We start from the raw sequence: 21,306 nt of genomic DNA on the forward strand, positions 1-21,306 counted from the left end.
TCCTCAGGCTGCGCCTGCCCTGAGTGACTCCATGGTGTGCAGGACAGCAGTCCTCAGGCTGTGCCTGCCCTAGTGACTCCATGGTGTGCAGAACAGCAGTCCTCAGGCTGTGCCTGCCCTAGTGACTCCATGGTGTGTAGAACAGCAGTCCTCAGGCTGTGCCTGCCCTAGTGACTCCATGGTGTGTAGAACAGCAGTCCTCAGGCTGTGCCTGCCCTAGTGACTCCATGGTGTGTAGAACAGCAGTCCTCAGGCTGTACCTGCCCTAGTGACTCCATGGTGTGTAGGACAGCAGTCCTCAGGCTGTACCTGCCCTAGTGACTCCATGGTGTGTAGGACAGCAGTCCTCAGGCTGTGCCTGCCCTAGTGACTCCATGGTGTATAGAACAGCAGTCCTCAGGCTGTGCCTGCCCTAGTGACTCCATGGTGTGTAGGACAGCAGTCCTCAGGCTGTGCCTGCCCTAGTGACTCCATGGTGTGTGGGACAGCAGTCCTCAGGCTGTGCCTGCCCTGAGTGACTCCATGGTGTGTAGAACAGCAGTCCTCAGGCTGCGCCTGCCCTGAGTGACTCCATGGTGTGTAGAGCAGCAGTCCTCAGGCTGTGCCTGCCCTAGTGACTCCATGGTGTGTAGAACAGCAGTCCTCAGGCTGTGCCTGCCCTGAGTGACTCCATGGTGTGTTGAACAGCAGTCCTCAGGCTGTGCCTGCCCTAGTGACTCCATGGTGTGTAGAACAGCAGTCCTCAGGCTGTGCCTGCCCTAGTGACTCCATGGTGTGTGGAACAGCAGTCCTCAGGCTGTGCCTGCCCTGGTGACTCCATGGTGTGTAGGACAGCAGTCCTCAGGCTGTGCCTGCCCTGGTGACTCCATGGTGTGTAGGACAGCAGTCCTCAGGCTGTGCCTGCCCTAGTGACTCCATGGTGTGTGGAACAGCAGTCCTCAGGCTGTGCCTGCCCTGGTGACTCCATGGTGTGTGGAACAGCAGTCCTCAGGCTGTGCCTGCCCTGGTGACTCCATGGTGTGTGGAACAGCAGTCCTCAGGCTGTGCCTGCCCTGGTGACTCCATGGTGTGTAGGACAGCAGTCCTCAGGCTGTGCCTGCCCTGGTGACTCCATGGTGTGTGGAACAGCAGTCCTCAGGCTGTGCCTGCCCTAGTGACTCCATGGTGTGTAGAACAGCAGTCGTCAGGCTGTGTTTACCCCGAGGTACTCCGTTTTATTAAACTGTAGTTTGCCATGAGCTGCTCCATTTTGAGAGCCAAGGTAAAATAATTCATATCTTGTTTATAGAAGTAAACAACCACCATCTCCCCAGCAGCACAATAAGGCACAAACTGACCGATAACTTTTTTTAAAATATTTTTTTTAGTTGTAGTTGGAGACAATACCTTAATTTATTTATTTTTTATGTGGTGCTAAGGATCAAACCCAGCAACTCACATGTGCTAGGTGAGCACCCTACTGCTGAGCCACAATCCCAGCCCCTGATCAATAACTTTTATGTGCCAACTCATCAAACTAAATCAGGAGCACCTGGACATGTGGCCATCCCAATCATGTCAGGAACCACAGACACAGGAGCTCACCAACCTCACCAGACACAACCTCACCACTCAGGACCCACAAAGGAGGGGCCTCCCTAAGGCTGGACATAGAGGACTTTGGCCCTGTCACCTTGTTATCCATCACGGGCCTTGCCCTGACTGATCACCACAGCAGTGAACCTCCCATTTCCTCTTCCCATCTGGTTTCAGCAGGTTTCTCCTGCCCACAGTGACCACACCTGGACCACTCTAGGCTGATGCTCTGAGCTGGCTCTGACCCTTAAACCGCCTTACTTGGACCTCTGCCGTGACAGCTCCTTGGCTGTGACAGCTCTGCAGATCTGCTTCATTAACATCCTTCTCTGGCCACCTACATGGCTCTTAGGCTCTGCCTTCCTCTCTCTGCCTGTGGTCTCGGCTCAGCACAATGGCAGCCCGGGGCTGCTGGGCTCCCATGGCCAGCTCCTGCCAGTACCCTCTCAAGAAAGGGTGACTCCCCACACAGGTTGCCAGTCCCAGAGGGGGGTAGGGCTCCAGAGCAACCCCAGCCTCACATCTGGGAATAGGACTTCCTTAGAGGCTGAGAGGAGGAGGAGCACTGTCAGGTGCATGCCCCGAGCGCACGTTCTCAGGGACAGGCCACCAGCTGGCTGAACCTCATCTGTTCATCTCTTTAGAAAGCATAGAGACTCCAGTGCAGAGCAAGTTTTCACAAAAGGAAAGTCTCACATTGCAGGAGAGATAGACAGCATTTGGCTAAACCAAAAAGCTGGAGAGACTTGGTGCTGGGACGGCGTGGGAGGTCCCCAGCTCTTGGGCAAGGCTTGGGTTCCCGTCAGGAAGCTCTGGCTTCACTGCGCACATAACGATGGTGAGAAGGTCAGGCTCTGGCTCCCGGTAAGCAGTGCTGGGTTCTCCTCTGTTCCCTATGCATGTGGCCCGGGTAGGCTTTCTCACCAGGAGAGGGCTCTGCCGGAGCCCCGCTGGGAGCCGCGAGCCTGTGCGACGCACAAACCCCGTCCACTGGCATACACATACTTCATACACATCGCAAGTGTCTTTCAGAGGTTATCTCTTCCTGATCATAAAAAAACAGCTCTCTGCACAAAGGCCGACAGCGCGGGAGCATGCGGGGGACTCACGAGACGCAGCACCCCTGTATGGCTGCCCCCAATGCAGCTCATCAGTGACTAGAGACTTTGCATTCCTTCCATCTGCACGCACCTTGAACTGACACCACGCTAGAAGGCCAGGCCGCTGGGCGGCAGCAGGGACGAGTGCCTGACCACACACAGGCTGATCCCGCACAGGATGGCACTCAGGTCTGCTGCATGCATTCCTTAGACACATGGACCGCAAGGAACAGCAGGTTGTCCCGAAGGATGGTGGCAATGGCAGGAGGGGCCTGGTTCTCACTGTGCTGTATCCTTCTGAATGTTGTCATGTTGCTATGTAGGCTTGCCTGGGAAGTGGGCACCTGGAAGCCATGCAGGGAGGGCACACACCACATGCATCAGTGTTTGCCCTGGAGAGGGAGAGGGGAAAGGAGTGGGCCCGGCAAACGGATGTGTCTACACTGAAAGAGTCACAGTTCTCTAAAGATGTTATTTTAAGAAATCTGACAAAGTATTAGCACTTGTTAACTGAGGGTGGTGTGCACTTGAGTGTCATACTATCCACTGTCCCCTGCTCTTAATAGTCCTATTCACAATGGCCAAAAAGTGAAAACATCCGAATGTCCATCAGTAAGAGACTAGGTGCCAGGCGCGGTGGCACATGCCTGTGATCCTAGGGGGTCAGAGGCTGAGACAGGAGGGTCATGAGTTCAAAGCCAGCCTCAGCAAAAGAAGGTGCTAAGCAACTCAGTGAGACCCTGTCTCTAAATAAAATACAAAATAGGGCTGGGGGTGTGGCTTGGTGGTTGAGTGTCCCTGAGTTCAATCCTAAGTACCCACCAGCCCCAAAACAATAGGAGACAAGGTGCGCAAACTGGCATATCCACACAGCAAAACCATGGTCAGCAACAGACGAGAAGTCAGCTATGGATTCAAGCAATGAATGGTGACTTTCTAAAACACTCCTGAGAGAGAGATCTACCTGGACAAGGGTGCATCCCTATGGCTCTAACTGTATGGAGTAGATAAGCAAGACAGATCTAGTGTGGAAAGACAGAGAGTGGGGGCCAGGGAGGGAGGGCCGTGTGAAGGACCGACTGGGAAGTACCAGGGAAACGTCTAGGCTCACTGAGGTCTATATGCTCTTAGCTCGGGTTGGACGAGGAGTTTCGTCAAAACTCAGTGACTACTTAAGACATGTTCATTTTATCATAAATAAATTTTACCTTAAAAGGAAAAATAATCTGCAAGCAGTTACTGGCCACCAGTTAATGATGTGCATGCTACAGGCAAGTGTGCTCACACCTGCCACTCACCTTGAAGCACACCAGGAATAAAAAGGAGGTGCGTGAAGGAAGACAAATGTAGCTGAACAGTTGCAGTGGAATTTAGGCAGCAGGTATGTAGACATTCATTGTGCAATGCTTTTAAGTTTTCTGTATGTTTGAAATTTTTCATCATCAAATCATGAAAATAGCTTAAAATACTTGTAGTTAAAGTAGTATTTAAAATGCACGCTCATTGTACACACCGCAGGATGGTCAGCATGTTGGTCCACCTCACCTGCAGAAGGTACTGTGGTTCTGAAGAAGAGCGTATAAGCATCGTACTGAATTTGTGGGTCCAAGAAGGGAGACACCAGGTTTAACATGGGTGAGGTAACAGGGACACACTTCCTGATTTGTAAATATGAAGCCAGGCCATAAGGAAGGCTGGCTTCCAGGAGCACCTCAGGCCTCTCCCTGTGACCTAACCTAGCTCAGCGATGGCAGCAGCGCTGACGCTCATGGGGCAGGGAGCAGAGATCCCAAGGGTGAGAATCCAGTGTGTGGTTCTCTTCCTCTTTCTGCCCTCGGCTGATTTGGAGTGGCTCACCACCCGTGGTTCCCCAGCTCAGTGCTCTCACGTCAGCTGGAGAGCCATCCAAGATAGTGGGTCTGCTGTCTTGTGCAGATAGCCCTCTTCTTGCTCCGACAGGATTGTGAGTCCAAGCTGAGGTTCTGGAGTTGGTAAACTACAGAGCCAGGCCAGGAGCAATTATGAAGAATTCAGGAACTGGTAGACTGCTGAGCAGCAGGAAGGCCCACTGGGTCTGTTGTGAGTGCAGTGCCATGGGTAGAGCGCCTCTCCCTGCTGTTGGACCTGTGTGCTGTGAGCAACCGGCACTTGGCCGTTGGAAAGAGGGTGGCAGTGGTGTGAGCAATTAGGCCAGTTCTGACCAGAGCCCGCAGAGTCTGAATGCGCACTGCTTCTGTTTCTCTACTCGACTGTACATTGGCTACACCCTTCCGGTTGGTATGAACAGATGCACCACCCATGCTGCCTACTCTTCAGTGCTCAGGAATTTGTGCCCAGGAGCTCTCGCAGCAGGCTGGTAAACTGGGACAGCAGCCTGTCGTCTCCCTGGCAGGACTCAGGTGTCAGGGCCCTCCACAGGGGCGACGGGGCTGTGCCAGGACACTGAGTCGCCTCCTTGTGGGGTCTCACCTGGTCTGTCGTGTGCATTGCCACCACAGGACAAGAGGGTACCCATCAGCACTGGGTGCACAGGAGGTGAAGTGGCACAGCTGCAGACATCAGCTGTAGAATGTCCTGGAAGCACCCAGGTGATGGGGGGCGCACTCTCACCTCGTCAGCAGGGGGCGTGGCGAAGGGCTGGAGGACGGCAGCCAGCGGGACCTGCGCCTGCTTGGCCAGGTCCGAGGAGCTGGGGAAGCAGTAGGTGGTGCAGCGGATGTACCGGGGACTGGCATGGCCTGAAACGCAGGAGGGACACTTGACATTCGGTTGGAAGAACTGCCCTGATATTAAATATCCCAGAAGGTATCTTAGACAAGGCCGTAGTGTAAAACATGCATTCCTAAAAACACTCTGCAATCCGTCTCCTGGGGAGCCCTCTGAATTCTCCTGTACAGGAAGAGACAGTGTAATGACCACTACTATTTTCTACAAGGAGGGTCTTACATGGACGCTAGGCTTAGCCAGTGTTCGGGCTCAGTGAAAGATGAAATGAAGAGGCACAGAAACCTGGAAGGACAGTGCTCCTGGAGATGACCCTTCACCTCCTGCCCACACTGAGCTGCTGTGAGCTATCAAGGGACACTCTGTCAAACAGGATTTCATTTTGACTCTATTTTTTCTAAAATTGGAAACTGAGAAATGAAAATTCTACTTGTACCAAGAAAATTACTTTTGAGAGAACTCCAGTCTATTTTAATGTATGTTTCATTCCCTGCAGACCTGAGTGCCGGACATTACCCTTGACACACACAAAAAATATTTTTTAATCAACAGAAAACTTAACTAGAATCTTGAGATTTATGATGCACCAGAACGCAAAGCATGTGGCCCTCAATGACACCTCTCCTGGCAACGCCGGCTCCTGACGTAACAGCAGTCTCTTCATCTTCTGAACAGCCCTCATTGCTCTAAGGGTTTTTTTTTTTTTTTTTTTTTTAATGTTTGTTTTTCCTTCTCTTCTCCCCTCTCCCCTTCCCTAATAAGATCAGGGAGACAGTGTTATCTTTTCTTCCCCTAGTTACTGCCCTGAGCACACCCACTACAGGAAGGAGATGCCTGCTGAGGATCTGGGAAGTGGATATCTCCCAAACGAACAAGTGACTCCCAACAGCCTTCAGGGCACCCTGGGACCCCCACCAGAGCACACCTGGAATGTGACTGAAGAACTCCCTGAAAACCCTCATGCCCCTCCTGATAGGGAGAGCCACAGCCTTTGGGACAGAAGTCCCCTGTGTTTCTCCTTTGCTAGCAAAGGCCACGGAAATCTGGAGGAGCAGCCAGCTTCTGCAGGCAGAGATACTGCAGTGAGGGCTGCTGATGGGCAGGGGGCAGCCACAGGTGAGAGCAAGAGAGACGACCAGTGGGAAGCCACCCTCTGGCCTGAGGAACTCGGAGGCACAGGCTCGGAGGAAGGATCCAGAAGGGGAGCATGGTGGAGACCAGTAGCCTGGGTTAAGGTAGGTCCAGCTCGCATAATGCTGAGGTAGCAACCCGCAGCACTGACAGACAGACCTGGCCCTCCAGTCTGCCGGGCTGGGCAGGCGTCAGGGCTCTGGGATCACAGTGGTGTCTAAGTATGACCTAGGGTAGAACTAAGGTGTCTAAAGTATGACCTAGGGTAGACCTACGGTGTCTAAGTATGACCTAGGCTAGAACTAAGGTGTCTAAAGTATGACCTAGGCTAGAACTAAGGTGTCTAAGTATGACCTAGGGTAGAACTAAGGTGTCTAAAGTATGACCTAGGGTAGAACTAAGGTGTCTAAGTATGACCTAGGGTAGAACTAAGGTGTCTAAGTATGACCTAGGCTAGAACTAAGGTGTCTAAGTATGACCTAGGGTAGAACTAAGGTGTCTAAGTATGACCTAGGCTAGAACTAAGGTGTCTAAAGTATGACCTAGGCTAGAACTAAGGTGTCTAAAGTATGACCTAGGGTAGAACTAAGGTGTCTAAGTATGACCTAGGCTAGAACTAAGGTGTCTAAGTATGACCTAGGCTAGAACTAAGGTGTCTAAAGTATGACCTAGGGTAGAACTAAGGTGTCTAAAGTATGACCTAGGCTAGAACTAAGGTGTCTAAAGTATGACCTAGGGTAGAACTAAGGCGTCTAAGTATGACCTAGGGTAGAACTAAGGCGTCTAAGTATGACCTAGGGTAGAACTAAGGCGTCTAAGTATGACCTAGGGTAGAACTAAGGCGTCTAAGTATGACCTAGGCTAGAACTAAGGCGTCTAAGTATGACCTAGGGTAGAACTAAGGCGTCTAAGTATGACCTAGGGTAGAACTAAGGCGTCTAAGTATGACCTAGGGTAGAACTAAGGCGTCTAAGTATGACCTAGGGTAGAACTAAGGCGTCTAAGTATGACCTAGGGTAGAACTAAGGCGTCTAAGTATGACCTAGGGTAGAACTAAGGCGTCTAAGTATGACCTAGGGTAGAACTAAGGCGTCTAAGTATGACCTAGGGTAGAACTAAGGCGTCTAAGTATGACCTAGGCTAGAACTAAGGCGTCTAAGTATGACCTAGGGTAGAACTAAGGCGTCTAAGTATGACCTAGGGTAGAACTAAGGTGTCTAAGTATGACCTAGGGTAGAACTAAGGTGTCTAAAGTATGACCTAGGCTAGAACTAAGGTGTCTAAGTATGACCTAGGGTAGAACTAAGGTGTCTAAGTATGACCTAGGGTAGAACTAAGGTGTCTAAGTATGACCTAGGGTAGAACTAAGGCGTCTAAGTATGACCTAGGGTAGAACTAAGGCGTCTAAGTATGACCTAGGGTAGAACTAAGGTGTCTAAGTATGACCTAGGCTAGAACTAAGGCGTCTAAGTATGACCTAGGGTAGAACTAAGGCGTCTAAGTATGACCTAGGGTAGAACTAAGGTGTCTAAGTATGACCTAGGGTAGAACTAAGGCGTCTAAGTATGACCTAGGGTAGAACTAAGGCGTCTAAGTATGACCTAGGGTAGAACTAAGGTGTCTAAGTATGACCTAGGCTAGAACTAAGGCGTCTAAGTATGACCTAGGGTAGAACTAAGGCGTCTAAGTATGACCTAGGGTAGAACTAAGGTGTCTAAGTATGACCTAGGGTAGAACTAAGGTGTCTAAGTATGACCTAGGGTAGAACTAAGGCGTCTAAGTATGACCTAGGGTAGAACTAAGGTGTCTAAAGTATGACCTAGGCTAGAACTAAGGTGTCTAAGTATGACCTAGGGTAGAACTAAGGTGTCTAAGTATGACCTAGGGTAGAACTAAGGTGTCTAAGTATGACCTAGGGTAGAACTAAGGTGTCTAAGTATGACCTAGGGTAGAACTAAGGTGTCTAAAGTATGACCTAGGCTAGAACTAAGGTGTCTAAGTATGACCTAGGGTAGAACTAAGGTGTCTAAGTATGACCTAGGGTAGAACTAAGGTGTCTAAGTATGACCTAGGCTAGAACTAAGGTGTCTAAGTATGACCTAGGGTAGAACTAAGGTGTCTAAGTATGACCTAGGGTAGAACTAAGGTGTCTAAGTATGACCTAGGCTAGAACTAAGGTGTCTAAGTATGACCTAGGCTAGAACTAAGGTGTCTAAGTATGACCTAGGCTAGAACTAAGGTGTCTAAGTATGACCTAGGGTAGAACTAAGGTGTCTAAGTATGACCTAGGGTAGAACTAAGGTGTCTAAGTATGACCTAGGGTAGAACTAAGGTGTCTAAGTATGACCTAGGCTAGAACTAAGGTGTCTAAGTATGACCGAGGCTAGAACTAAGGTAGCGGGAAGGAGGCCAAGGGCCTCAGGAAGGGCTAGAGGAAGAGGAGAAGGAGCTGAAAGACGAGGAGAGGGAGTAGGAGAGTTAGATGTGGAGGCCAGCCTTGGCGTGGAGTCCTGCCAGACCAGGGACATGGGGCTCTCGCTGGGGTGAGGGGAAGGGTGCACAGCTAAGGAGAAAATGTGGCGCCTCCAGCACTTCAGCATCTGCATGTGGAATTAATTAGATAAAGAAACTTGAAAAGCAATTGTGCTAGATGAAATTACCATTCTGATACAGCAACATTGGTGGACAACCCCAGCACTTTCAGCAGCTCAGCTGAGTTCATAGGGCAAGTGAGGGGGCCCACCGTAGACAGCACACGGCAAAACCCTGGGGGGCCTCAGCCTGACCTGCACCTAGGCCCTCCCTCCTAGTGTCGGGGGGCATGGATTTAGACGCTGGTTCAACACAGAGGCTTTCGGAACAGATCAGGAAGCTCCAGACTACTGGGAGCAGAGGGGGCTGTTCTCAGCTGCGCTGGGGCTCCCCAAGCTGAGGGCACTGCCCAAAGTGTTTGCTTCAACCCTGGTGAGAACACTCAGTAAAACCCCTGAAAACAAGTACCTTGGTCTTGAATCACACAGTCGGTGGTGACCAGGGGCGGGACCTGGCCTCTGGTATTGGTGGTATACACTTGTCCCCCTCTGGCTGCTCTGTCACTCTCGATCACCTGGATCTGAGGCGAGACACAGCAAGAGCAGGTAAAGGAAGCTGAGACCCCCATACCAGCACGGGGCTGACCCTTCCTTCTCCCACAGGGGGATTTCCAAGCCCCTCCCCCCCCCCCAGCCTACCCGCTACCTGGCCTTGCCCTTCACCTTATAGCCTGGCCCTCACCGCAGGCTGTGTTCTCCCTAGCCTGCCTCCTGCGGCAATGGAGACTCAGGGTCCAGATCCTGGAGGAGTGGCCCCCAACCTCTGCAGTCCAGGGCGGATGAATGCTAATGGATAACGAGTCCTTACAGGGAGACGGCACTCACCGGGCTGGGGACAGCATCAGGGTCCAGCTGCTTTGGGGGCTGCGGCCCAGCCATGCGCGCAGGGCCAGGGGCGAGGCCTCCAGGGTAGGACGCGGGTGCGCCCATCTGCGGGCCATAGCCGGCAGCTAGAAGAAGGGAAGGGAGGGTCACTGGCTCCTGGGCCCAGGCCCCTGCAGCAGGCTGCAGTGCGGCCTCCGGCTCCCCTCGCCTTGGGATTCCCCCACCCCTAAAGAGAGCCACTGGCTCTGGAAACCCAGGCCCCACACCCGCCCTTACCCTGAGGCGGGAAGGCTGTGCCTGCGGCTGGCGGGGGCGCACCAGGGCCGTTCAGCGCAGTGGGCGGTGGCGGCAGCACCCGGGGCCCCGGCTGCAGAATGGAGGGCGGCGCGGGCTGCGGAGGGCCTGGGAACGCGGGAGGGCCGGCGGGGCCCGCGCTGGGACCTGCGGGAGACAGCGCCGCTGAGCGCAGCCCGGGCCTCTGTGCCTCACCTAGAGATGTGAAGGGGGCCCTTGGGGCCCTGGAAAGCTCACAAGGGGCAAGAGCTGGTCTTGGTGACAGAACAGGACTGACGTTCACCCAGGGGCATTAGGGTCATGTGATCAGTGCATGAGCCAAGGCACGAGAAACAGGGCCAGCAGAATTCTTGCTCTTGCACATATGACTCAGGTAATCTGCACGTTTGACTAGGCATTTTCATCCTGGGCTTCTCCATCAAATGAATTTCTGAACAAGCAACCAGAGAGAGGGGTGGGCTGCTAACCCCCAGTCACACTGCAGAGAGCTGACAGCCAGACTGTTCCCCGGCGTCGTGGAAACTGTCCTTCTGGGGAGACTCGACCCAGGGCCTTCTGCACCCGAAGCAGGTGCTCTACCTCTGAGCTATGCTCACAGCTCCAAGACTCATCCAGCTGAAATTGGTCAAATATAAGAAATATCTGCAGGGGTTTCAAATGGACACTTGTAAAAAAAATCACGTTTAAGCAACATGAAACATTCTTGATCAAAACAGCTGGCTGGGTGTCCCACCACCACAGTAGAGATTTCCTAGGCTGCTAGGCGCCCGACTGCCGGGGCAGCTCTCAAAACCTGACTGTGTGCCGCCTCACAAGGCCCCAGCTTGTCCTCCCCCATGGTCGACACACAGAGTTTGAAAGCACTGTGGGCAGTGAGCATCGTATTTCTATTTTGGGGATCCACAATAAACAACACGAGTTTAAAATTCCCTCACATTTCTTAAAATAATTTCAGTGTTCTAATGTTTCCTCATGAAATCAGTATTTTCTGTTTTTTGTTGTTCGGACATTAAATGTAGAGAGTGCTGTGGTTATCTGAAGGGTTATCAGAAAGCAAACTCATCACAGCCATACACAATACCAATGACTCGTGTGCCAGTGCCCCATGGTACGCCAGGGTTGGCGCTGCCTTAAAATGAAGAACACCTCAGTCACAGGAGCCCACACCAGGCAGGCAGTGCTGACAATGAGGCTGTTACCGTGGCTGTTGAGCTGCATGGCCCCAAGCTGGCCGCCCAGCTGGGTGACGGGTGACGTGGACGCGGGACTCGGGTAGGACGGCTGTGCAGAGGGTTGGTAGGGGGCACATGCGGAGGCCACACTGTGCACAGGTGCAGGGCCTGTGAATCTGAAGACAGAAAGCAGGTCAGTGCTCTCACCTCTGGAGCAAGTGGCAGGCAAAGGGTGTCCTGACAGGCAAAGCCAGGCAGGTGGGGCCAGGAGCATGGTGTGCCACAGATGAGCCTGACGGCGCTCTGCAGAAATCGTGCAGCACCTCCCCACATCTCCACTCACACCTTGCAGGGTCCAGAGCAAAGGACACTTCTGAGGTGGATGCAAATCCGGCCTGAAGTCAACGGGGAAGCTGAGCTCACCACAGTGGTGTGTGGACCCTGCCAATGGTCAGCAGCAGGGTGAGAAAGCTCCACGCTCCTGGCCACCTTCAGGACAGTCCACTTACGCCCCACCAAGCTGTGAGCAAGGCCTCGCAGTTCTCTGCTCCAAGGCCAGCAGCACATTCCCTGTGAAATGTGGACGTGAGCCGAGCTGCCGGTTCTGGGCTGAGCTCCAGTGTGCTTGCCTGGGGAGGTGGGGCCTGTCTGCGCGCACTCCCGCTCAAAATAGATCGATTACAATTGAGGTTCATCGGCCACAGCAGCCAGACGGTGCTTTGCACCCACGCCATTGTGACTCTAGTCCTACAGTTTTAAACTTTGAGTAAAAATCAAATGTTCCCCAGTGCTGCGGTCTGATTGCATTTCCCGTCTGTGCACTGGGAAGCATTCCCTAGGGCCTCACCCAGAGAGAGGCAGGGGCAGGGCCCGAGGAGGCCAGTGGCTTGCTGTGCCGGCCTGGTGACCACACTGCCCCAAACAGCACGCTAACCTCTCCTCACTTTCCTCCATCAAACTGAATGATTTTTAAAATAAATCTTAATCTTAACCTCCAACAATTACTCTGTCGAGTGTGTTTCCAACAGGCCTTGAGCCTTGCACTAAGTGGATGGAAAAGGTGGGGCCTTCCAGGCGCCTCAGGAGGACCAGCTCCCCTGTGGCGGGGCTTCACAGACGCCCAGGAGGGAGGCTCTGAGAGTCACAAACCGTGTCCTTCCAACCAACTGAAACTCACTCAGATTTGGATTTCAGAAGCAAAGTTATCAATTTAAAAACAGAATAGTATTAAATAGCAGCAAAAGTCACTACCTCCCAGATAGAATTAACAGGACATTTAAAACATACAAATTGTTGAATATTTTTTTCACTTTTCAATTTACTTTTCCCAGAGTCACAAAGCACGTGGCGTCAACATCTAGGTAGGAACCCAGCTTCCAACCCTGGCCTGTGGACTGGGGTGTGACCACAGGCACGCCACCTCACCTCACGACCCTTGGCCTTGGGATTACGACAGCCAGCAGGGAGGGCAGGACGGCCCCTTTCTCTGCCACAGAAATGATGTGGTTAAAGTATAGAGTCTTGTTTGGGGGCTAAGAAACATTCAAATATGGGTTTTATTTATTATTTCATTCAGTGTTGGAAAAGGGCAGACTCACCACTGAAAGGAATGATCAATGAGAGATCACCACCGGATGATCAATAAGACATGGAATTTAGCTCAGTTTAAACTTCAGCTTCTGAAGAGCTGACTGTGGCCCTGCTCCACACTTCCCCTCGAAAAAGTGCTTCTGAAGAGCCAACCAGTTCAGCGTGTCAGTACCTGGACGAGGTCTGCACTGGCGGGAACCGTCCCAACCACAGCAGGCAGTGCTACCGGGCAGGTCCCGGAGCTGGGCCTTCGAAGGAGCAGAGCCCCAGGAGGACGCACAGGCCCTTGCCTTCCCACAGGGTGCCCCTGGAGGAGACACTGGGGCTACAGCCTTCAGAGGACACCAGTCCTGCCGCAGTGTGGACCTCCAGCCTCCGGAGCAGTGAGTGCGAGTTCTGTCGCTCCTAAATCACCCGGCTGCAGGTTTCCACCCCAGAGGCTCAAGATGGACCAGGACAGGCACAGACTCTGCAAGGTCTGACGGAGACACCAGGACTTTGAACCCCGTGGAGCAGGGACTGTGGACCTCTGTGACCCAACCATTACACTCCACACTTAAAAACACACCCGGAAAAACTATCAACTTATTTTTGTTGCTTCTTTTCTTCCTTTTTCATTAAAATTATTTTCTTAGTAGATTCAAACATATTACCTTCAATTTGGGATCTGAGTCCCTTTTGCCTCCAATTCTTCACTTCCTCACCAAACAGATCAATTACAATTGACTTACTTCTGATCTTTTTTTTAATACCTCATTTCACTTTTTTTTTTTTTAATGTGGTGCTGAGGATGGAACCCAGGGTCTCACATGTGTGAAGCAAGTGCTCCACCGCTGAGCCACAACTCCAGCCCAACTTACTTTTTATCCTTCAATGTAAAAAAACCCTGACTTTAGGTTTTATTGTACTTTTAAGCTAACCCCTCCTAGCAATGACCCTAGGCAGAAAACTGTAGTACTGCCTGTGACACACTGATTCTGCCTCAGCCAAGATCAAGTTACACATGAGTGGGTGTGATTTTCTACTTTTATCTTTGGAATTGCAGTGTTCTAAAAACAAAAACTTATATGTTTAAAACTCAATGTTGGGAGTGGTGGCGCATGCCTGTAATCCCAGTGGCTCAGGAGGCTGAGACAGGAGGACCACCAGTTCAAAGCCAGCCTCAGCAAAAGCGAGGCACTAAGCAACTCAGTGAGACCCTGTCTCTAAATAAAATACAAAGTAGGGCTGGGGGTGTGGCTCAGTGGTCCGGTGCCCCTGGGATCAATTCTCAGTACCAAAAAAAAAAAAAAAAAAGTCAAATCAACACAGGACCCTGACTTAATCTTGCCTTTAAAATTTTTTTTTTAGTTGTAGATGGACCCAGCAACTTTATTTATTTACTCTATGTGGTTCTGAGCATCGGACCCAGTGCCTCACATGTTCTAGGCAAGTGCTCTCCATTGGGCCACAACCCCAGCCCTAATCTTGCTTTCATTTGACATTTGAGATTTAGAAAAAGTGGGATCTCTTTGATGGATCCTCTGTGCAGGAACAACAAACATGAGATGCCAACTTCAGAAGCTGCCTGCCCCGTGCTGGCTGAGCCAGTGTTCTGCTGGGCTCCCCTGCAGCTCCTGGGCCCTCAGCCTGCAGCCCCGTCTGACCCAGGACAGGGAGCATGGCAGCCCTGCCACCTGCCAGACCCACTGCCACCCCCAGTCCCACTCGGGTGGCCTCAAGTGAACCCCAGGGGAGGCGACACCCGCCTGTGGTGCCCTGGAGGCCCAGTGGGAGCAGATTCAGAGGCTGTGTGGTCCTGGGAAGCCAGACTGTGCTCTAAGGAAGGACAGGGGGCAGCAGGGACTGCCACCCGATGACAGGGTACAGAGTGCATAGTGGTTTCCTTCCATAGGTCATCGGAGACCCAGGGACACCAGGCTGGCCCGAGGTCAGGAGGCCACAGGCCTTCTGCGATGCCCCCTCACAGGAGGCCACGGCTGTCTGCAGGCCTGTGGGTGCGGAAGCACCATCCTGCAGCCAAGGACTCACTGGGACAGCCGTGGTGGCCCCTCAGAAGACCGCAGCCTGTCCTGCCTCCCAGATCTCACCTTCAGACACCATGACACGCTGAGCGTGATGCCAAAGTCCAGCTCTCCCTCCTCAGCAGCCTGACCCAAGGGAGCAGGCCACTGTCACCAAGATGGAGCGGATTCAAGCTGGTGCCGTGACCAAGACCTTCTCTGCCAGCTTGCCCTTGGTGTCTGGAATGTTCAGGTGCCTGAGTTCACAGGATGTGTATTCTGGGCCTCCCCCTTTACTCTGGACTGAGGGTTCTGCCACCTCTCCTCCCTCGGGCAGAGCATCGAGGCGGCCCCTGGTTCCTCCCTCCCCTGTGGCCTCCGCCAGGCTTTGGGGCGAAGGTGGAGGGTGAGGCCAGGCAGGTCCCTCTGACTTCCGCTCTGTGCGCTAAGCACACTGAAGCCAAATGCCGCTCATCCGCGGAGTCCCCAGGCACCCTTCCTCTGTGGTCCAGGGCTGGTCTCAGTGACAGTCACCACACAGGCCCACGCAGGAAGCCTCAGGCTCCCACGCCCTGCCCTGCAGGACATAACCTGACAGCACACACCTCCTTACTAGCAGGAGCTAATGGCTTTGGCAGGGTCCAGGTCACAGGGAGGCTCCTCCCTGGGACAGGAACCTGGGGAGGGAGCCTCCGGCGATTCTGGAGCAGTTCCTAGGTGCCCTTGCCCACAGCCTGGCTCTGTGGCTGGCAGCAGGAGCTCACGGGACAACAGAGGTGTTTCCAACAGGGAGGGCCTGAAGCTGGCTCTGGTCCCCAGGGACAGTCCCCTGTGAGTGGCAGGTTCTGAAAACTGAAGCATCTCACACCTGGGCTCCTCAGGCCCCTTCTAACTGCTTCCTCAGCTTGCTGTAATCACAAGTACAAGGTTTGTTCCTTATTCCTCTTCTGCCGAGGGAAACCCTCACACATAACCCCGGGCCTCACCGGCTGAATCAGATGTGTACTTCAGACTATTTATTGAGCACTTATTGGCAGTGAGCTCATCCTGTGAAGGACCCAAGAGAGTAGGGCAATTTAAAGTTTCATAGAGACCATAGGCATCTAAAGGAAGGGCACAAAGTTCTAAAATACTGACTATAACCCAGAACTAAATCATGTGGCATGGAGACAAGTAACTTTTATCTATTCTTGAATATCCCTTTCCCCTAACTTTTCCCAGGGCTTTGTTTCTGGGTAGTTTTTCAATAGATCTTCCCAAGGAATGGACTCCACGCAGAGGAACTTTCCTCCACGTGAACATCAAGTACACAAGGCACCGCCCGGGAGACTGTGGTGGTGTGTCCACACAGGTTGGAACCCCCTGCTCACCTTTGGGGAGGCAGGCCTGGGACGCTGGAGGCATAAGGTGCATTCTGGCCAAACTGCTGTGGTCCAGGCGGTGGGGAAGGTAGCATCACCCCAGGGGCAGCTGCCCCCAAAGGCCCTGGTGGCTTCATCATACCTGCAACAGAGGGGCACGGTCAGAAGCTTGTTCAAAGGCAGAGAGAAAACAAGGTGATAGAGCAACAGCAGGACGGGTGAGGAAAGAAAGCAACAGTCAGACAGAGCCTCTCTCTGAGGCCTGTATCATCACAGTGATACAGACTGGAACACAAACAGCGCAGGACGGTGGGATGCAAACTGGCGCCACCACTCTGGAAAGCAGTAGGGAGATTCCTCAGAAAACTAGGAATGGAACCACCATTTGACCCAGCTACCCCATTCCTTGGTCTACACCCAAAGGACTTAAAATCAACATGCTACAGTGATACAGCCACATCAATATTTATAGCAGCACGATCCACAGTAGCTAAGCTATGGAACCAACCTAGATGCCCTTCAATACATGAGTGGATAAAGAAAATGTGGTACATATGCACAATGGAATATTACTCAGTCATAAAGAATGCAATTATAGCATTTGCCAATAAATGAATGGAACTGGAGACTATCCTGCCAACTGAAATAGACCAGTCCCAAAAAACCAAAGACCAAAATTTCTCTCTGATATGCACATGCTAACACCCCACAGGGTAGGGGGAAATAACAGAAGTTCATTGGATCAGAGAATGGGGAATGAAGGGAAAGAAGGGGTAATGGGAATGGGAAAGACAGTAGAATAAGTTGGACAGAACTTTCCCGTGTTTATCATGGAAGCAGTGGAACTCCTCATCACGTACAATGAGAATGGGCTCCTAATTAGAATAAGTTATATTCCATGTGTGTAGGATATGTCAAAATACGGTCTGTTGTCATGTAGAGCTGAAAAGAATGAACAAACAGATAAGTAAATAAATCTGCACACGGCGGAGGCACTTGGTGGAAGAGTGGGCCACACGGTGAAACCTGTAGTTACACTAGGGACGGTGGTGCACACAGGAGGCTGAGGCAGGAGAACCAGGAGTTCAAAGCCAGTCTCAGAAATTTAGTGAGGCCCTAAGCAACTTAAAGGTGGCTTGGTATGTGGCCCAGGGATTAAGCACCCTCAGGCTCAATCCCTGGTAGAGAGAGAGAGAGAGAGAGAGAGAGAAAGAAAACTGCAGTCGATACCAGAAAATTCCACAGGAAAACACCGTAAGAGGCAGAAAGGAAGGAAGGAAACAAACTGCAGTCGATACCAGAAAATTCCACAGGAAAACACCGTAAGAAGCAGAAAGGAAGGAAGGAAGGAAGGAAACAAACTGCAGTCGATACCAGAAAATTCCACAGGAAAACACCGTAAGAAGCAGAAAGGAAGGAAGGAAGGAAGGAAACAAACTGCAGTCGATACCAGAAAATTCCACAGGAAAACACCGTAAGAGGCTTGGTGGAGCACCCTCACACTAAGGAGGAAGACAGACCTGCAGTCTGACCTAGAGTGGGAAGGGGCTGCTTCTCCCAGGCCTGTATGGCCTCTGGAGCTCTGTGACCCCCAGGACCCCCAGGGGCCCAGCCGTGGGCGGCTCAAGTCCCACCAGGCCAAGGGCAGGGAACGGGGTCATGAGCCGTCAGCGGGCACTCCTGGCAGGGGCTCCCTCGGCACCTCTCAGACACACCCTCCGAGGCCGCTCTCTGCAGCTCTTCAGGCATTTCTTCTCTTGGCGGCTGGAGAGGCGGTGGAGGAGAAGATCCACCCCAGGTTGGAGCAGCCCAAAGCCCTGCCTACACAGCCCAGAAGCTGCGGGCCTGGGCAGGGCTCTGCTTCACAGCTCAGGTTCTCTCTAGAAAACACAAGGAGCATTCCTTGCAGCCTCCTGGGGGGAAAGAGACGGTTCTCGCCCTTCTGCCTGCCTTTTGCACAGCGGAGTGGTCTGCTTTAGCTGCTCTCGGGCATCCCCAGTGACCTGGAGCCACCCTGCACTCCTCCAGGGGGCCTCGGCCATGCTTCACACTGACAGTCCCCAGCTCGCTCCCTTCCCACAGCTTCTGGAAGCTGCTGCAGACAGCTGGGTGCTTGGGAGCAGCCGGCAGCCTGAAGTGGCGTCTCCGTGAGTGGTGACACTGAGACTTTCACAAGGGTTTCTTCCCTTAAAGACAATTGCTTAAACCAGAGAAATTATATTAACTTTACCAGCATAAAGTTTCCAAATACGACACCCGAATATTAAATACTATTTTTATATTTAGTTTTTTAAACCTACACAAAACATTACAACTATGCCCATTAATGGGGTGTGTGTGATGTTTCGATCATGTGTGCACTTTGCATTGGGGAAATCAGACTGAACATCGCTATTTCCTCAAGCATTCATTGTTCTTTATGGTGGAAACATCCGGAAGGCCTCTGGGGGCGTGAGGCGGGAGGTTACTGCCATCCAGGGCCTGCAGCCTGGCCACAGAGCCAGAAACCCTCCTGGCCATGTAGCCATGCTGGCCAGGATCAGCCTACCCCCGTCCCCCATCCCTAGCCACCACCATCCTGCTCTCAACTTCTATGAGACCAGTTCAGATTCTACAAATGAGTGAGGACAGACAGTGCTTGTCTTTTTGTGGAAAAAAAAAAAAAAAACTTAATCTAATAGCTACATTGGGGCTGAGTGTGGCTGGTAGAGCACTTGCGTACCATATGCAAGGCCAGGGTTCAATCCTCAGCCCCACACAAGAGAAAAACACACCTGCATCTTCACATGGTGTCCTAAACCTGAGCCCAGCTAAGTTAGAACATGAGACTAGCAGTCCCAGAAGGGGTCTGAGTGCCTCCCCTCTGTTCAGAGGCTGGACCTGAAGAGACACTTCATCTTTCAGTGCTGACTTTAATCCCCAGCCTGGCAGCAGTTCCCCGTTGGCAAGGACTGTGCTCAGAACTCCCTGAGGCCAGGGCCCTGCCCTAGGGCCTCAGAGCAAGGGCAAACACCAGCCCACTCATAACACACACAACTCTATCATCACAACACGACAGAATCACGGCACTCTTGAATTTTCACTATGGACCTGAGAAACTGATGTGACTCCATTTTTGAGAAACCAGCCTCTACCTCAGAGCAAGGCCTGTCCAAAGGAAGGGGGTGTGACCCTTGTCCTTGAAAAAACCCAGGAGCACTCCTAGGCAGACAGCCCCCCTGCTGACTTGTTTGTCTGTAAATAACAGGAGAGGTCTGAGGTGCCAGGTGTCCCTGACTCAGTCACCATAGGTCAGGACCCAAAGCAACCCCTAGCAACCACCAATCAGCATGAGACAGGGAAATACCTGGGATGCCAGATGACTCCCCCCCCCAGTAGTTTAGGGTGGTTGATAAATTGTTGGGAAACCATATACTTCAGAAGGTACATCCCTCGTGGCTTAAACCAATCGGTTCAAATGAATCCCCCTCTTGTACTAACCAATACCTTTACCCAACTTGTTTCCGCCAATGAATATGCTAATCAATATTAAGAGTTGTGATTTGACTTTCCCGCGATATGAAATGATTTGCTGTGTGATGTTGTGTGGCCGTTTGTGTTTTGAGGATGTTCTGGTTCCTCTCCTTACTAACGACCTCAGCATTGCTCTGTCCAGTTTGCTCTGATAAAATTGTGGCAGGTGTTCAGGAGGCGACAGAGGAAGCAGGTGTTACGGGCTGTACCCTCGCAGCGCAGGTGGGACTGTTGTGAGGGGAGGCTGAGAGTTTTCTTCTGTGGATATGATTGAATGAGGTAGTTATAATGTGGAGAAAACGTTTGGACAGTGTCTGGTTTCTTAAACAAACTTTTAAAAAGTAAAACATGTTCCCGTGGAGATAATGGTGTCTTCTCATGGGAGGGGAACTGACCAGATGCTTTTCAAAATGCTCCTTCGGGTTCTAAGTGATTCCTGTGAGCCTCAGGCCTCCTCCCTCTTGCCTGTGTCTTCCCTGCCCAGTGGAAACAGTGATCTGGATTGTGCTGGGCTGTTTTTCTTTTGCTCTTTGCCCTCTCTGACTCCAGACCACCTGCTAAAGAGAATATTTGTGATTTGCTAGGCACTTTCCCCTTGTGTGATAGAGGTCCACTGGGAAGTGGAGGCCTACCCAGTAGTGTGCTAGTAAACTGTCCCTCAGATGGACAAAGCCTAGCTTGGCAGTGTCCATTCCATGGCCAGGCTGGCCCAACACTCACTGCTGGGACACTGTGCAGTGTGCATGAGCTCATCAATTTGGGCCCCAGATGGCCACCCAACTCAGTGTCTCCCAGTATGGTCATCCTCAGCAGACCCCTAACTGCCCCCTGTGCTACAGCCTGTGGGGCAAAAGAAGACTCTGCTATGAAGACTCTGCACGTGAGAGCAAGGGAGAATGGTTTCTGTAGTATGGTTTGGGCATGGCAAGACATGGATTGGCATGGTATAGTATGGTGTGGCATGACCTGGTATGGCATGACCTGGTATGGCATGGCTTGGTATGGCATGGCTTGGTATGGCATGGCATGACCTGGTATGGTGTAGTATGGCTTGGTATGGCATGACATGGCATGGCATGGCTTGGACTGGTATTGTATGGCATAGTAGGCTTTGGTATTGCATGGCATGGCTTGGCATGGTATGGTACAGTGTAGTATGGCTTCGTATGACCTGGTATAGTGTAGTATGGCTTGGAGTGGTATGGCATGATGTGGCATGGCTTGGTATGGTATGGCATGCTATTGCTATAGTATAGCTTGGTATGTCATGGCATGGCCTGGTATGACCTGGCATAGTGTAGTATGGCTTGGTATGGCATGACGTGGTGTGGCATGTCTTGGTAGACCTGGTATGGTGTAGTAAGGGTTGGTGTCATGGTGTGGTATAGCATAGTGCTAATTACCTGAAGACCTAACCCTGGTGGCAC

The 21,306-nt window shown here is 52.0% G+C and overlaps 1 protein-coding gene across 2 annotated transcripts in view; it reads right to left on the bottom strand.

The window, feature by feature from the left end:
• LOC124097590 (protein transport protein Sec24D) overlaps positions 1–18,130 on the bottom strand; it is a 44,989-nt gene extending 26,859 nt beyond the window's left edge. For both annotated transcript variants that reach the window (XM_046452069.2, XM_058581884.1), the window contains exons 1-7: positions 18,082–18,130; positions 16,376–16,508; positions 11,440–11,588; positions 10,223–10,387; positions 9,947–10,071; positions 9,531–9,642; positions 5,286–5,413 (exon numbers count right to left, since the gene is read on the bottom strand). In XM_046452069.2, coding sequence (XP_046308025.1) covers positions 5,286–5,413; positions 9,531–9,642; positions 9,947–10,071; positions 10,223–10,387; positions 11,440–11,588; positions 16,376–16,508; positions 18,082–18,115 — 846 coding nt within the window. In that variant the 5' untranslated portion in view covers positions 18,116–18,130. The remainder of the gene's footprint in view (positions 1–5,285; positions 5,414–9,530; positions 9,643–9,946; positions 10,072–10,222; positions 10,388–11,439; positions 11,589–16,375; positions 16,509–18,081) is intronic.
• Positions 18,131–21,306: the final 3,176 nt, after the last annotated feature.

The sequence above is a fragment of the Marmota monax genome, unplaced genomic scaffold, assembly GCF_021218885.2.
Source record: "Marmota monax isolate L192 unplaced genomic scaffold, Marmota_monax_Labrador192_F-V1.1 WCK01_AAM20220418_F8-fsc00578, whole genome shotgun sequence".
Taxonomy (NCBI): Eukaryota; Metazoa; Chordata; class Mammalia; order Rodentia; family Sciuridae; genus Marmota; species Marmota monax.